At 36.4% G+C, this 14,754-nt stretch overlaps 1 protein-coding gene across 1 annotated transcript in view; it reads left to right on the top strand.

Annotated features, from left to right (window-relative positions):
- LOC132817615 (titin-like) overlaps positions 1-14,754 on the top strand; it is a 350,611-nt gene that overhangs the window by 235,270 nt on the left and 100,587 nt on the right. Inside the window, exons 151-173 of the mRNA XM_060828118.1 lie at positions 87-350; positions 450-589; positions 801-927; positions 1,135-1,401; positions 1,503-1,769; positions 1,885-2,151; positions 2,330-2,469; positions 2,573-2,699; positions 3,621-3,763; positions 4,729-4,852; positions 4,959-5,225; positions 5,347-5,444; positions 10,220-10,388; positions 10,485-10,751; positions 10,839-11,105; positions 11,780-12,058; positions 12,153-12,561; positions 12,661-12,785; positions 12,874-13,140; positions 13,251-13,538; positions 13,649-13,948; positions 14,049-14,351; positions 14,442-14,629. Of these exons, the coding sequence (XP_060684101.1) occupies positions 87-350; positions 450-589; positions 801-927; positions 1,135-1,401; positions 1,503-1,769; positions 1,885-2,151; positions 2,330-2,469; positions 2,573-2,699; positions 3,621-3,763; positions 4,729-4,852; positions 4,959-5,225; positions 5,347-5,444; positions 10,220-10,388; positions 10,485-10,751; positions 10,839-11,105; positions 11,780-12,058; positions 12,153-12,561; positions 12,661-12,785; positions 12,874-13,140; positions 13,251-13,538; positions 13,649-13,948; positions 14,049-14,351; positions 14,442-14,629 (5,093 nt within the window). The remainder of the gene's footprint in view (positions 1-86; positions 351-449; positions 590-800; positions 928-1,134; positions 1,402-1,502; positions 1,770-1,884; positions 2,152-2,329; positions 2,470-2,572; positions 2,700-3,620; positions 3,764-4,728; positions 4,853-4,958; positions 5,226-5,346; positions 5,445-10,219; positions 10,389-10,484; positions 10,752-10,838; positions 11,106-11,779; positions 12,059-12,152; positions 12,562-12,660; positions 12,786-12,873; positions 13,141-13,250; positions 13,539-13,648; positions 13,949-14,048; positions 14,352-14,441; positions 14,630-14,754) is intronic.

Here is a 14,754-nt window from a genome sequence, read left to right as displayed (position 1 = left end):
TTCTTGAATAGTTGTAAAATTATCATTTTGTGAGAGACATTCTCTTTCTCACAGCAGAACATCAGCTGTTTATCTCTCATCCACAGAGGCTGATCCTTATTTCACCGTGAAACTGCAAGATTATACTGCTGTCGAGAAAGATGAAGTCACCCTGGAATGTGAAGTCAGCAAGGATGTACCAGTAAAGTGGCTGAAGGATGGCAAGGAAATCATAGCATCAAAGACAGTTTCAATTAAGGCTGTTGACAAACGCCGTATTTTGACAATCAAAAAAGTTAGCAATAAAGACAAGGGTACATTTGAGTGTGACTGTGGAACTGATAAGACAAAAGCCGTTTTGAATATTGAAGGTATGTACTTTATCAATGAGTATACTTAGATTTTCAAAAATCACAACATGACAATCTTTCTTGATGTGTCGCTAAACACATTTTTAATACTGGTTACAGCTCGTATCATCAAGATACTGCGTCCATTGCATAATGTAGAAATCTTTGAAGGTGAAAAAGCACAATTTGAAGTTGAAATTTCAGAAGATGATGTGCACCCTCAATGGAAGCTGAAGGGTGAAGCTTTGCAACCTTCACCTGTAAGTTGTTCTCTTAACACTCCTGCCTTTACATTGGCAGTAACAAATTTTACATCAGAATTGTAATAAAACAATACGATAAAATCTGCCTTCAAATAAATGTCCAGCCGAACTTTAGAGCTTGTATTTTAATTTCAAGAAGAAAGGTTGTAGTTAGTTTAATACAAATGAACTCCATATTAATGTATTTCGAATTATTTTGTATTGACAGCAATGTGAGATTATCGAGGATGGCAAGAAGCACATTTTGACTCTATACAATTGCAAGCTAAATGATTCTGGAGAAATTTCATTCCAGGCTGCTAATGCTACTTGTATGGCCACTCTGAAAGTCAAAGGTATTCTTATAATTCATTTAGAAGAATTTGTAGTCTTTGTCTAAAGATATAATTATTTAAATCCAGGCTAGTAATTTAGCATTTTAGTTCTGTCCCTGTAAACAAAGTGTGTGATTTCCATCTGTAACACATGTATTTGAAAATGTATATATTTTCGTCCCCGTTGGTTATTAGTCTAATCTCTTAACTTCCTACACTCCCTTTCAGAAATTCCACTCAACTTCATTGTACCACTTGAAGATGTGAAAGTATATGAGAAAGATGAAGCAAGGTTTGAGTGTGAAGTGTCCAGAGAGCCCAAAACATTCCGTTGGTTGAAAGGAACTGAGGAGATTAAACCTAGTGATAAATTTGAAATGCTAGCGGAAGGAACGAAACATACGTTGTTCGTTAAACAAGCTGCATTTGATGATGAGGCAAAATATATGTTTGAAGCAGAGGACAAGAGGACAAGTGGAAAACTGATTATTCAAGGCAAGTGAATGGATTAAAACAGCAAGATATAAATTCCTTAGTAGATAAATCGTTCTCTTGTTAATGTAGCTTTAATTTGAAAAAAAATGTTTTATTCATAGGCATACGCCTTGAATTCACCAAACCTCCTGAAGACCAGACGGTTAAAGAACGTGAAACAGCAGAATTTGTCACTGAACTGTCTCATGACAACATACCAGTTGTGTGGTACAAAAATGACCAACGTCAACATCCGAGTAGGTTAGTGACTATGACGGATGAAGGCAAAATCCATTCTATCGTCTTCAAAGATGTGACCATTGATGATACTTCCCTCATCAAAGTTGAAGCTATGGATAAAAGTTCAGAAGCCAAACTCACTGTACTCGGTAAATACAGTATATATGGAAACACATGAACTATTTTTGCTACCAAACTTTGAACTGAAACATTGTTTTCCTTATTTGACCTCTCTAATTTGCCTTTACTTTCTGACTTTCCTAGAGGGTGATCCATATTTTATCAGCAAGTTGCAGGATTATACAGCTGTAGAAAAAGATGAAGTTATCTTCCAATGTGAGGTCAGTAAATCTGCTGCTCCAGTTAAATGGTTTAAGGATGGAAAAGAGCTGATTCCTTCAAAGAACCTTCAGATTAAAACAGATGGAAAGAAACGCATCTTGATCCTCAAACGGGCGCTGAAGAGTGATCAGGGACAATATTCATGTGACTGCGGCACTGACAACACATCAGCCAAACTAAATATTGAGGGTAAGAGTAACTAGATGGTATCTTATTTATAATACTTAGCAATACACAATTACCTCTGTCCCTTTTTTATTGTTTTAACAAGACTTGCATTTTTATTAACTGAGATACCTTTGTTTTTAAAAAAATAATAATGATGTGTTGTTCCTTGACAGTAACAATTTACATTATTTTGCTTCAGAACGTGATATTAAAATACTACGTCCACTGTATAGTGTTGAAATCACCGAAACTGAAAGTGCCCATTTTGATACTGAAATTTCTGAAGATGATGTACATGGCAATTGGAAGCTGAAGGGGGAGAATTTACAAGAATCTCCTGTGAGTTTTAACATGAGAGAGAATTGTTCTTTCTATTTTCCATCATTATCACCATCTTCATTCCTTCAAAGCTTTACATGTTTTTGTTTTCATAACTATTTAGGATGTGGAGATTAAAAAAGAAGGCACAAAACATTTTCTTTCACTGTACAATGTGCGCATGGATCAAGCTGGTGAAGTTGACTTTCAGGCCGCTAATGCCAAAACCAGTGCTCATTTGAGAGTCAAAGGTAGATAGCTCCTTAATATTGCATATCAAGAATATTCATAGTCAAGAAATGTGCACTTATAAAATCTTTAAGAAATATTAATACTTTATCGGGAGAGAGGGAAGTGGTAGCCTAGTGGTGTAATTGCTGGACTGTTAAACCAGAGACCCGATTAATGTTTTTGGGACGTGGGTTCAAATCCTACCAAGGCAGATCATAGAATTTGAATTCAATACAAATCTGGAATTAAGAGTGATGATGACCATGAAAACATTGCCAATTGTCAGAAAAACCTGTCTGGTTCACTAATGTCCTTTAGGGAAGGAAACTGCCATCTTTACCTGGTCTGGGCTACATGAGACTCCTGGCCCACAACAATGTGGTTGACTCTGGATGGGCAATAAATGCTGGCCTAGCCAGTGAGGCACTCATCCTGTGAATGAATCTTTTTAAACTTATCTTTCCATGAATGTTTTAAATATCCTATGATGATATTTTTCATTTTGATGAAGTTCTCCAAAATTATTGACCATCCTAGTAATCAAACAGTGGGATACATTGTTTGCTGTTTAATGTTTGGATGTTGAATAAGCCCCTATGTCCACATTTTTAGAAAATGCTGAAAGGCTGAATAGAATTGGGATGCAACCATGTGGAACCAATCATATCTGAAAATAATTTTGGACCCATTGTTCCTTAAGTAGCAAGAGGGAAAAGTATTGCAAGCAATCTCAATAATATAGGCCAGGTTTACTATATTACTTGTCAGTAAATAAAATATGCAAATACAGGTTTAAAATTCACTTCTTGCCCTATTAGATAGCCTTGGTCATCTGGATAGTTAAATAGTTACAGTCTCCTGTGAATGTTGAAATGCATCTTTAAATTTGAAAAGCAACTTTCTTGAGACTAACGGCATACCAATCTCTTTTGTATTCAAAGCTCGAGTGATCGGTTTACTTAGACCTCTCAAGGATGTGACAGTTACTGCTGGAGATTCAGCTACCTTTGAATGTGAACTATCATATGAAGGAATTGAAGTCCAATGGTTCTTGAAGGACAAGTTACTTGAACCCAGTGAAAGAGTATGTTGAGAAGTATTTTGTGTTGTTTCAGAATTCATAAAATTCACACAGAATTTAAATTTAGTTTTAATATGATTTACTTGCACAATTACTCTGAGATTTTATTCATTATTGTTTTTGGTGGTTTGCGATTCCATTTTGGGAATTATCTATGCTATTTCAAGAAATAATGAGCTTTTGACTAACTCATGAAATTTAAACTATTGGGTATTACAAATAAACAAACCTCTGCGTTAAATAATGTATACTCCATAATATTCACTATGTGTGGAAAGCATGAATTAGACAAAATGATAAAATGCATAACAAGATGTTTTAGTTGCTGGAGGTTTGAAATGAGAACAAGGAAATATTGAAATATTGACAAGGGCACCAGTATCTGACCTTGTAATATTCATTTTAATGGTACCTTAAGAAAAGTAGCCACTTATAAGTATGTATTAAAATCGATGCAATCTGTGGTACTGAGCTGGTAGTATTATTGACTGCCATCCTTTGTAATTGGCAAAACATGGCTAATATTCATGAGCTCTGTGAATATTAAGCAACTTTTGTTTTTATGCTTCAAAAATCCATACAGTAATGGAATGATTAATGCGTGTTTGCCAAAACCTTGAATTTGTAAAACCAAATATCACTAAAAAAAACACAATAAACTTATTCTGCTTTCATTTATCCAAACTTTATGCAAAAAATGCAAAGATAAATTTTAATTCAAATAAAGCATGAGAAATTTAGAAAATTAAAGAATGCACAGAATTGTAATATAATTTCTTGATATTTTGAAACAGTTGAAACATTGTAGTATATTTACAAATTCTTGATATATTCCCACTGGTTGAAAGCAGGAAAGCGTAATCAGTATCCAAGTGTAATTGTTGTTTCAACTAGTTATGTTGTAACTATTTTAAATATGATTTGCATAGTAAATTTGCTAATGATCTAAAACTCTTATTTTGGATCAGGTTGTTACTCGTTCTGAAGGCAGAGTGCACACCTTCACCCTCAGAAATGTCCAATTAGAAGAGGCTGGTGCCGTCAAACTCACTGCTAAAGATTTTGCAACATCTGCTAAACTTATCGTTAAAGGTGCGTGATGTGCCATGCTAATTAAATATTAGGGTTTTTTAAAAAAACTATATTTGACCACGTTTTTACAATTGATGCATTAAATCTTAATTTAAATCTTACGCAGAACCACCAGTTGAGTTCACTAAGCCTCTGGAGGATCAGACAGTTGAAGAAGAAGCCACTGCTGTATTGGAATGTGAGGTGTCCAGAGAGAATGCCAAAGTTGTATGGCTGAAGGATGGAAAAGAAATTCATAAAACTAAGAAATATGAAATGATTGTTGATGGAAGAGTTAGAAAACTTATTATCCATGATTGCAAACCTGAAGATGCTAAAACATATACATGTGATGCCAAAGACTTCAAGACTTCCTGTTTCCTCACAGTGGAACGTAAGTAATTAGTGAACTTAAATCAATGGTGTAAACTGTTCATAACAAAAGCATTCTGCTCTCACATTACTGATAAATTTGTTGCTATTTCTGTACCAGTGAGATCTTGTTTCTTTCACAGCTCCTCGTGTTGAATTTATAAAGCCTCTGACTGATCTTGAGGTGAAAGAAAAGGAAATTGCCAAATTTGTGTGTGAAGTTTCACGTGAAAATGCAAAGGTTTGCTTTCTGCTTAAATTGTAATATTCATTTTTATTTTTTAATTTTCCTGTATGTTAATAACTAAATCCCAATGATGTTAACTTAAGAAAAGTGATGGATTAGATAATGTTACATTTCTTGCTGTGAGATCCATATGTTTTCACTTTCAATTCACATGCATTGTAATATTGCAATTGATGGGTCTTTATGGTAAACTTCCCTGTAGACTTTCTGGTGGATGGTAGTTCCCTCACTTTAAAGTCTGAAATTTACTCAGTTTCCAAAATTTCAATTTTTTCAGGGGTGTGGCTGCATGAATACACGAGGTCACTAATTCTCATTTCTTCTGCCCATGTGCAGAGTATCAGCGCCAAATTATCCATTCAAGATCCCACTACAGGGCCAGGACTGTCCTCGGCCCAAACAACCCTGCTAAATGTCATCAATGAGCTCCCTAGCCTGAGATATCTTTACCCACTCCATTCCATGTTCCTGCATTAATCCCAGTATTCCCAAAGTTAGTATGCAGGTTATGTTGTGATTCACTATCTTTACAATAGCCACAGACTTTGAGGTCTTCTCCATGAATGCAGGGTATCATTATCGTGTTCCTATGACCATGAGGTACTCACACTCAAATGTGCCTCATGGTATTTTTCAAGAGTAGCACAAGGTTCTAAAATTCATAACCAATGGCCCAACTTCAGAATTCTCAAGGCTGCAGTTGCATTCTGTCTTCCCTATTTGGCTTTTTGGTGTTGGGCCAGGCCAAAAAATTGTGAATCCTGTTCCTCAATGCTAGCAAAGACACAATTCTGGAAACTATTTATTAATTGTTAAATAACACCGCTCTAGACTTCTTCTGTTTACAGCCTCATAACTGTTACAACACGGAGATCAAACCTCTCTGTCAATTAAAACTAAACACCCAGAAAAGCTCGCCTCACCTCATAATCTTTTAAAATGTGAATGAGTGACAGACAATTCCTAATTTCCACTATTTAAAGAAAAATAACAATTTATTTTCCTAACAGAACTATTAACAAACTGAATACTCCTTTCCATAATTGAACACAATCCTATTAACATGCTGTTCCAATAAAACAATTATTAAACATTAATCTCAAGTCCATGCAGTATCTGTCTTCTCTGCTGTCTTCAATCTCTGTTTGCTGATCTCCCTGGTCTTCTGTCTTTTTACTGCAAGTAAGTTTTACAGGAAATAGTACCTTTTCATATAGAGTGTCTTATAATTTGAGAACAAGATGTTAGATGGACGGTTAGCATGCCGGATCTATGGCAGTTGCTCTGCTGTTCAGTGGCAGTTGCTCCGACCAATTTTCAAAATGTTCACGATTTTTATACCTCCCAACATTATACCCTCTCATTGGTCCGATGTTGTCAAACCAATAAATTCAAACTCAATTGGGTTTTATTATCCAGGTCATGATTTAAATTAGTTTTTCAAATTTGAATTGTTGTCAAAACAGCAACCAAAACTCAAGTATCCATTTAACAGCCAATTGTCACATCTATCTATTTTGGAACAGCCTGTCTCCTAGCTGTTCTATTCAGGCAACTGAGCCTGCATTTCAAATTCAGTCCAAACTTTTCAGAAAACACTTCTATTTTAGCATGAACATACACTCATTCAACTTTGGAACACAATATTCTACATGCTCCTGGAAATGTTATTATGACTCATTAAGTGGAAACTTCCCTGGAAAACAAGTTTCAGGTATTTAACCAAAAAAACCAATGTTCAAATTTCTTTAAAACTTACTTGGTTGCATCAGTCAAATTGGGTGTTCCCTCTAATTTAATTTATAAAGAAATAAAAATAAACAATCAGTAAAATTCTTACCAGTCCCTACTCTACTCATGTAAAACACTTTGACTCTGAACTTGCAAATTCTACAGTTGTAAAACAATCACTGAAAACAGAGCAAGGAGAGCAATATGAAAAATATTTACCTGGATTCAGTCATTAGGTCAGGCCAGAGATCAGACAATTCAAACCAACCACCATAACCAAAAAGATTTCTATCAACCTCTGCAAACTGATGTCTAAGTTGGAAGAGGATCAATGATTGCATCAAAAAACTGTATCAGATGTCACTAAGCTACAGTCCACATAGTGACTACTCTGTCACCATTCCTGGGTATGTATTGTTATCACAGAAAAGACCAGCCAGGACTAAGGCTATGGGAACAGAAGCATAGCTGTCATGTTACTGGACTGCTCAGAGGCTAGAGTTATGGCCCTGGATTTCCCCAAGAGTTGAGTGATCCCAGTGCCAAAGTAGAAAGTGGAGCCTAAACTTTGGCATTGACTTTGGCACCAGAAATTACAAAGTACACCTTGCTAATCCTCCTCCCTAATTAGGAGGGCTGTTTCACAGCCTGTCAAGTAACAGCCTGATATAGGCATATTCAGACAATTATGCCTTACAGCCAATGTCCAAAACTCTTCCATTGTCTTCCATAGATTTGCCCTATCCACACCAACAGAATAGACCATCAGAGCTGATGGCACAGTGATGTTCAGTACTAAGCAGCATTAAGAGTCATCAATATTGACTCTGATCTGAATGACATAGACAAAAATGGGCAAGGAAACCTCCTGCTGAATCTCAATTATGGCCTTCCCTCAACCGAAAAATAGTATTCTTACAGGTGTAACATTATTGGAATAAACTCTGAGGGTAACAAGGAATACAGAATCTAGCTGAGGATGCAACCTTGCCCACGTCCTAACTTTTAATTATACAGTGGCCTGTAATTTCCTCAGGGCTTTCCAAACGGTTCACAATCAACATAGTACCTCTAATTACATAGAATCTACTGCATAGAAACAGGCCATTCAGTCCTATCACAGTATCTGTGCTCCGAGCAGAATCACACAATTATACTGGTTAGAATGAGGACATTCGGCCCATCAGTGGGCACCACCTCCTTTGGTATAAATTACTAATACCTTGGTGTGTACAACACAATTTCAAAATCTGCAGTCAATATGAAACATAGAAAGTTGTGAGGATGGTGTACAAATTCAAAAATACAAGGATTTTTGGAACAGATGGGCAAATGGCAGAGGAAATTCCAAACAAAAAGGTATGAAATTATTCATCTTGGCAGGGTGAATGGAGAGAGACAAAGTAAAATACAGTACAAATTTAATGGAAGTGCAAGAGTAGAGGTGTATTTGTGCAAAATTCCTCGAAGGTGCCTGGACAGATTGAGGGCCTGGTTAATAAATCATACCGCATCCTGTACTTTATTAATAGGACAATTCCTTTGAAGGAATGACCTGATTAGTTCCACATCCCTTCCTCCCATGGTCCTGTACATTCTTCAATTCCAGAAAATAATCCAATTCATTCGTGAGTGCCTTGCTATCAGTCACTTCTATCAGACAGTGCATTCCAAATCTTAAGCACTTCTTGCATGAATACGTTTTTCCTCATGCCTCCTTGCTTCTTTTGCCAGTGACCTTAAATCTGTGTCTTCTGGTTTTCAATCTTTCCTCCAATGATTTGTCTATTCTATCTCCTCTGTTGAATAATTTTGAATACTTCTGTCAAACCCCCTCTCAACCTTCTCCTCTTCAAGGAAAGCAGCATGACTTCTCGAATCTGTTTGCATAGCTGCAGTTCCTCCTCCCTGGAACCATTTTCGTGAATTGATTCTGCACTCTCTCTAATGCCTTCTCATCCTTCCCAAAGCGTGATGTTCAGATCTGGACTCTAGCTCAAATTAAATTAGTGTTTCATGCAAGTTTAACCATACACCCTTGCTTTTTGTATGTTTTGTTCTATTGATAAAATCAAAGTTATTGTATATTCCATTAACCATGTTCTCAATCTGTCCAAGGTATTCATCATTTATGCAGACCTCCTTCCACTCTATTTGGTTCATCTGATTGTCATTTACCTTCTCAGATCCTTCCATTCTTGACATTCTCATGTATTTACCTAGTTTCCCTATAACTGCAAAAAGTTATTCAGATTCTTTGCTGTGTGGCTTCCCATGACTTATGATGAAACAGAAAAGAGAGTTCTTTGCGCTGTCAAATTTGCGCTGTCAAATTTGGTATCAACAATGATTATTAGATTAGATTAGATTACTTACAGTGTGGAAACAGGCCCTTCGGCCCAACAAGTCCACACCGACCCGCCGAAGCGCAACCCACCGATACCCCTACATATACCCCTTACCTAACACTACGGGCAATTTAGCATGGCCAATTCACCTGACCCGCACATCTTTGGACTGTGGGAGGAAACCGGAGCACCCGGAGGAAACCCACGCAGACACGGGGAGAATGTGCAAACTCCACACAGTCAGTCGCCTGAGGCGGGAATTGAACCCAGGTCCCTGGCGCTGTGAGGCAGCAGTGCTAACCACTGTGCCACCGTGCCACCCATTATGTTCCACAAAAAGTTCCCAAATACACTTAGAAATATGAGGACCTGATCTGATTCATCTCTGCAAATATGTCATCTGACCTTAACTAAAAGTTACAATGACAATTGCTGTTGCTGTTGGAATCTAGGAGATTCCAAGAACATTGGTATTGCTTTTTACACCAGTGTCACTTTCAGCATAGAATGCTATGGTACCTATATTGGCTTCTAGACTCCAATTCCTTCATTATCAGATTTGTAACACTTCTTTCTAAGTAAATTTGAAGACAATATCTTTAGTATTTTGAACTTGCTTCACACATTGTACTATAAAAAGATTCACACAATGATTCTGAGCAAAACATTATATGTTTTCATTTATTTTAGGTGCGCTGGTTTAAAGATGGTGTCGAAGTAAGAAAAGGTAAAAAATATGACATCGTTGCTAAAGGAGCAGAGAGAATGCTCATCATTCACAAGAGCAGCTTTGATGATGAAGCTGAATATGAATGTGATGCAAGAACAGCTAAAACATCTGGATTGCTTACAGTTTTAGGTAATCAGTCAGACCAATGCAGAATTGAAATATGTTCAGAAATACATTTTAGATGTTATTTATACATCTGTACTCATACAATGTTTGGTTTTGCAGAAGAGGATGCTTTCTTTACAAAGAACCTTGTGAATGCTGAAGTTACTGAAACAAACAATATTAAATTGATTTGTGAAGTTTCTAAACCAAATGCCGAAGTAACTTGGTACAAGGGAGATACCGAATTGCCTGAAGTTGGTCGATATGAACAGCTTGCAGATGGCAAAAAGCGAATTTTAGTAATTCAGAACACTAATCCGGATGATGCTGGTGAATATAACTGCAGACTCCGAACTGCTCGGACTTCATGTGAACTTCAAGTTCATGGTATGTAACATAATCAGTTCTGATATGGGTTTATTTTTACAACCAAGCCTTAATTTTATCCACTGTAATTTATTAATTTTATTGCAGAGCTGGCACCAGAGTTTATTTCTAGACCACAAAATCTGGAGGTAGTAGAAGGAGACAAAGCAGAGTTTACCTGTTCAGTATCAAAAGAAGCCTATGAAGTGAAATGGTTTAGTGGTGATAAAGAGCTTAAATCAGATGATAAATATCAAATCATATCTGATGGCAAAAAGCGAGTGCTCATTATCATGGACTCCATACTAAAGGATGAAGGAACTTATGCTGCCATGATTGGTAACTCAAAAGCACCAGCAGAACTGACAGTTATTGGTAGGTCATATAAATAAATTGTTTGTGTATAACAGCTAGCATGAAAATTGACAGTAAATTGTATTTGCACCATCAAATTACATTGAATCTTGCTGAAAAGAGAGACAAGTTGTCAAATCCAGTCATCTTGCACCTATCAAGACAAAAGCAAGTTTCAACTGGCCAAAACAATGAATATCACAGAAGAAGAAAAAACTCTTATACATAAGTGAATGTTTTAACTCCTGTCATATCACATATGACACAAAGGTTGGCCATTCAGCCCATCATGTCTGCACTGGATCTTTAACCTAGTCCCAATCTCCTGATATTATTCCTATACCCTTGCATACTATTGCTGCCCAAATGATTATCCAATCTAACCATCTTGCAAAACTATAGTGTTTGATATGATTGACATTGCTTCACCAGGTCTCTTGCTGGATTGCCTAGACATTTGTCCAAAACAGGCAAAAGTAACCATTTCTGATAAGAATTGGTTAGTTCAATTAGTTAGATGGCTAGAATATGGTTTAGAATAATGCCAACAACATTAGTTGAATTATTAGTATGACTCTTCCCTCATGTTAATGTTGGAGGAATAATTGCTTTTTACAAGTAGATAACTACATGCAAAAGTAGTTACTGAAACTAAGTTAGTTTATATTTTGAGTAAACTTGTTTTTTTTTCTCAGAACGTCTTAGGATAATAACTCCTATCAAAGACCAAGTAGCCACAGAAGGACAAGAAATTGTATTTAATTGTGAAGTTAACACTGAAGGTGCCAGAGCCAAGTGGTTTAAAAATGAAGAAACTATCTTCGATAGTCCAAAATATATTATGCTCCAGAAAGATTTAGTTTTTACTCTCAGAGTCAGAGATTCGCAGAATGTTGATCAAGGAAAGTACACCATTGCACTAACAAATCATCGAGGCGAACATGCACAATGTTCAGCAATGTTACAAGTAGAAGGTAAATACTTTTTCTTGAATTTTTGACAGCTATACAAACATAATGCAAGTAAAGTGCTATAAGCATTATCCTCTTTTTAATCTAATTTAACCAGAGGAAGAGCTAAAAATCATTGAACCTCTTGAAGATTGTGAAACAATGGAGAAGAAGTCTGTCACCTTCTGCTGCAAAGTGAACCGTGAAAATGTCACTCTAAAATGGATGAAAAATGGGGAAGAAATTACATTGGACAAGAAATTTCTATACAAAATTGACAAGAAAAAGCATTCTCTTCTCATTAGAAACTGCGCATTCAAAGATGAAGGTGAATACACTGTAATTGCTGGAAAAGACAAATCAGTTGCAGAACTTCTTATCACAGAAGCACCGACAGATTTCGTTCAGCATATTCAAGATCAGACTGTAATTGAGTTTGAAGATGCCACATTTGAATGCCAGTTGTCTAAAGAAAAGGCTGCAGTGAAATGGTACAGGAATGGCAGAGAGCTCAGAGAAACCAAAAAGTATGTTTCCGTTTATTTTCTTTGTTTCAACAAAAGCTGTCATTCATCAAAGTTTCATAGAGAACATATGCATCATTCATAATCTTGTTACATTGACAGGTATAAGTTTGAAAAAGATGGTAGTTTTCACAGACTTATTATAATGGAATGTCGACCAGAAGATGAGTGTGAATATTCCTGTGGTGTTGAAGAGAGACGTTCAAGGGCTAGACTTTTTGTTGAAGGCAAGTACTGATTTAGATAAACAAGTGTACCATACCAATTTTTAAAAATCAGAAAATGCAAGGTTAGTTATTATTTTTCTCTTCCTAGAAATCCCAGTTGAGATCATCAGACCTCCACTAGATATTTTTGAGGCTCCAGAATCAGATGTTATTTTTGAAGCTGAATTAAACAAAGATAAAGTTGAAGTCAAATGGCTGAGAAATAATATGATAATCGTTCAGGGTGATAAACATCAAATGATGAGTGAAGGAAAAGTCCATCGGTTGCAGGTTTGCAACATCAAACCACGTGATCAGGGTGAATACAGATTTGTTGCCAAAGATAAATATGCAAATGCCAAACTGGAACTTGCAGGTATGTTAGTTTGAACACTTTGAGCATTCTTGTGAAATATTTCCTTTTCTATCACTGTTTACACTTTAAAGATTTGACATATATTTGACCTTTCAATCTTCTCATTATAGCGGTGCCAGTAATCCAGGTGACAGATCTGAACCTTGTAATTGATGCTGGAAAACCATTCACAATGACTCTTCCATATAATTCTTACCCACGAGGTGAAGCTGAATGGTTCAGGGAAGACAGTGCTACTTCTGATTATGTCAGCCTGCCCAAACAGAACATTCACACAACTACAGATACCACTAATTATAGACTTTTTGATCCAAAGAGAACTGACAGAGGAAGATACAAAATTATTATTCGTAATAAACATGGAAAGGGTGAAGCATTTATAAATTTGGATGTTATTGGTAAGCATTCTTTGTTATGCATACATTCTATAGTTATTATGCTACAAAATGCTTTCATAAAATATCTTCTAAAATATATTTCCTAAAATATTTTTTTTGTCATTTTACAGATGTACCAGGCCCAGTCCAGAATTTGAAAGTAATAGATACGAGTGATGGTGAGGTCAGTCTTGCTTGGGATGAACCTGAGACTGATGGTGGCAGCAGAATCCTTGGCTATGTTGTAGAACGTCGTGACATATTGCGCAAAACGTGGACTTTAGTTACTGATCATGCTGACAATACCGAATTTACAGTGACTGGTCTCCAAAAAGGAGTAGAGTATCTATTCCGCATCAGTGCAAGGAACAGAATAGGTACAGGTGAACCTGTGGAAACTGACACACCTGTTGAAGCTAAGAACAAGTTTAGTAAGTACCTAACCATATACATTCACTCGCTTAAATTATTAATTCCAAATTATTTCTGTGGATCAGTGCACAAAATAACAAAAAATGTTTTTTCTATCAGATGTACCTGATGCACCATTGAATGTCCAAGTGAAAGATGTGAACAAATTTGGTGCCACCATTACTTGGGAACCACCAGAGTATGATGGAGGAGCAGAAATCACTAATTATGTTATTGAATTCCGTGACAGAACCTCTGTCAAATGGGAACCAGCTATGACCACCAAAGCTGATGAACTCACTGCTCAGCTGAATGACGTAGTGGAAAACAGAGAATATATATTCCGTGTCAGAGCAGAAAACAAAGCAGGTGTAGGAAAACCCAGCGCAGCTTCACGTCCTGTGAAGATTATGGATCCAATATGTTAGTCTCTTTTCAAAGATATGTGTTTTTGTAAGAAATTCTTTCCAGTCTTTATATTAGTGCATTTACTAACTGATTTTCCTTCTCCAGCCAAGCCAAGTCCACCCATTGAATTTACCTCATCAAATCAAACCAAGGAATCTGTGCAGTTGAAATGGGAACCTCCTCTTAAAGATGGAGGAAGTCCAGTACTGGGCTACATCATTGAACGACGTGAAGAAGACTCAGATAAATGGACTCCCTGTAATATAAGACTTGTTCCTGAAACAACATTCAAGGTTATTAGCTTTTTTAAAATCTAAAAACATGTCAGTGTTGATTCACTTGAGGGCTAAAGGTAACTGTTGGTCCAGTGGAATTTTAGAATACAGTTCACCCACAATCCATCATCAAGACTGTCAGA

Source organism: Hemiscyllium ocellatum, chromosome 7 (genome assembly GCF_020745735.1).
Source record: "Hemiscyllium ocellatum isolate sHemOce1 chromosome 7, sHemOce1.pat.X.cur, whole genome shotgun sequence".
Taxonomy (NCBI): domain Eukaryota; kingdom Metazoa; phylum Chordata; class Chondrichthyes; order Orectolobiformes; family Hemiscylliidae; genus Hemiscyllium; species Hemiscyllium ocellatum.
The sequence above is the reverse complement of the archived record's forward strand: the minus strand, read 5'-3'. Positions and strand labels throughout refer to the sequence as shown.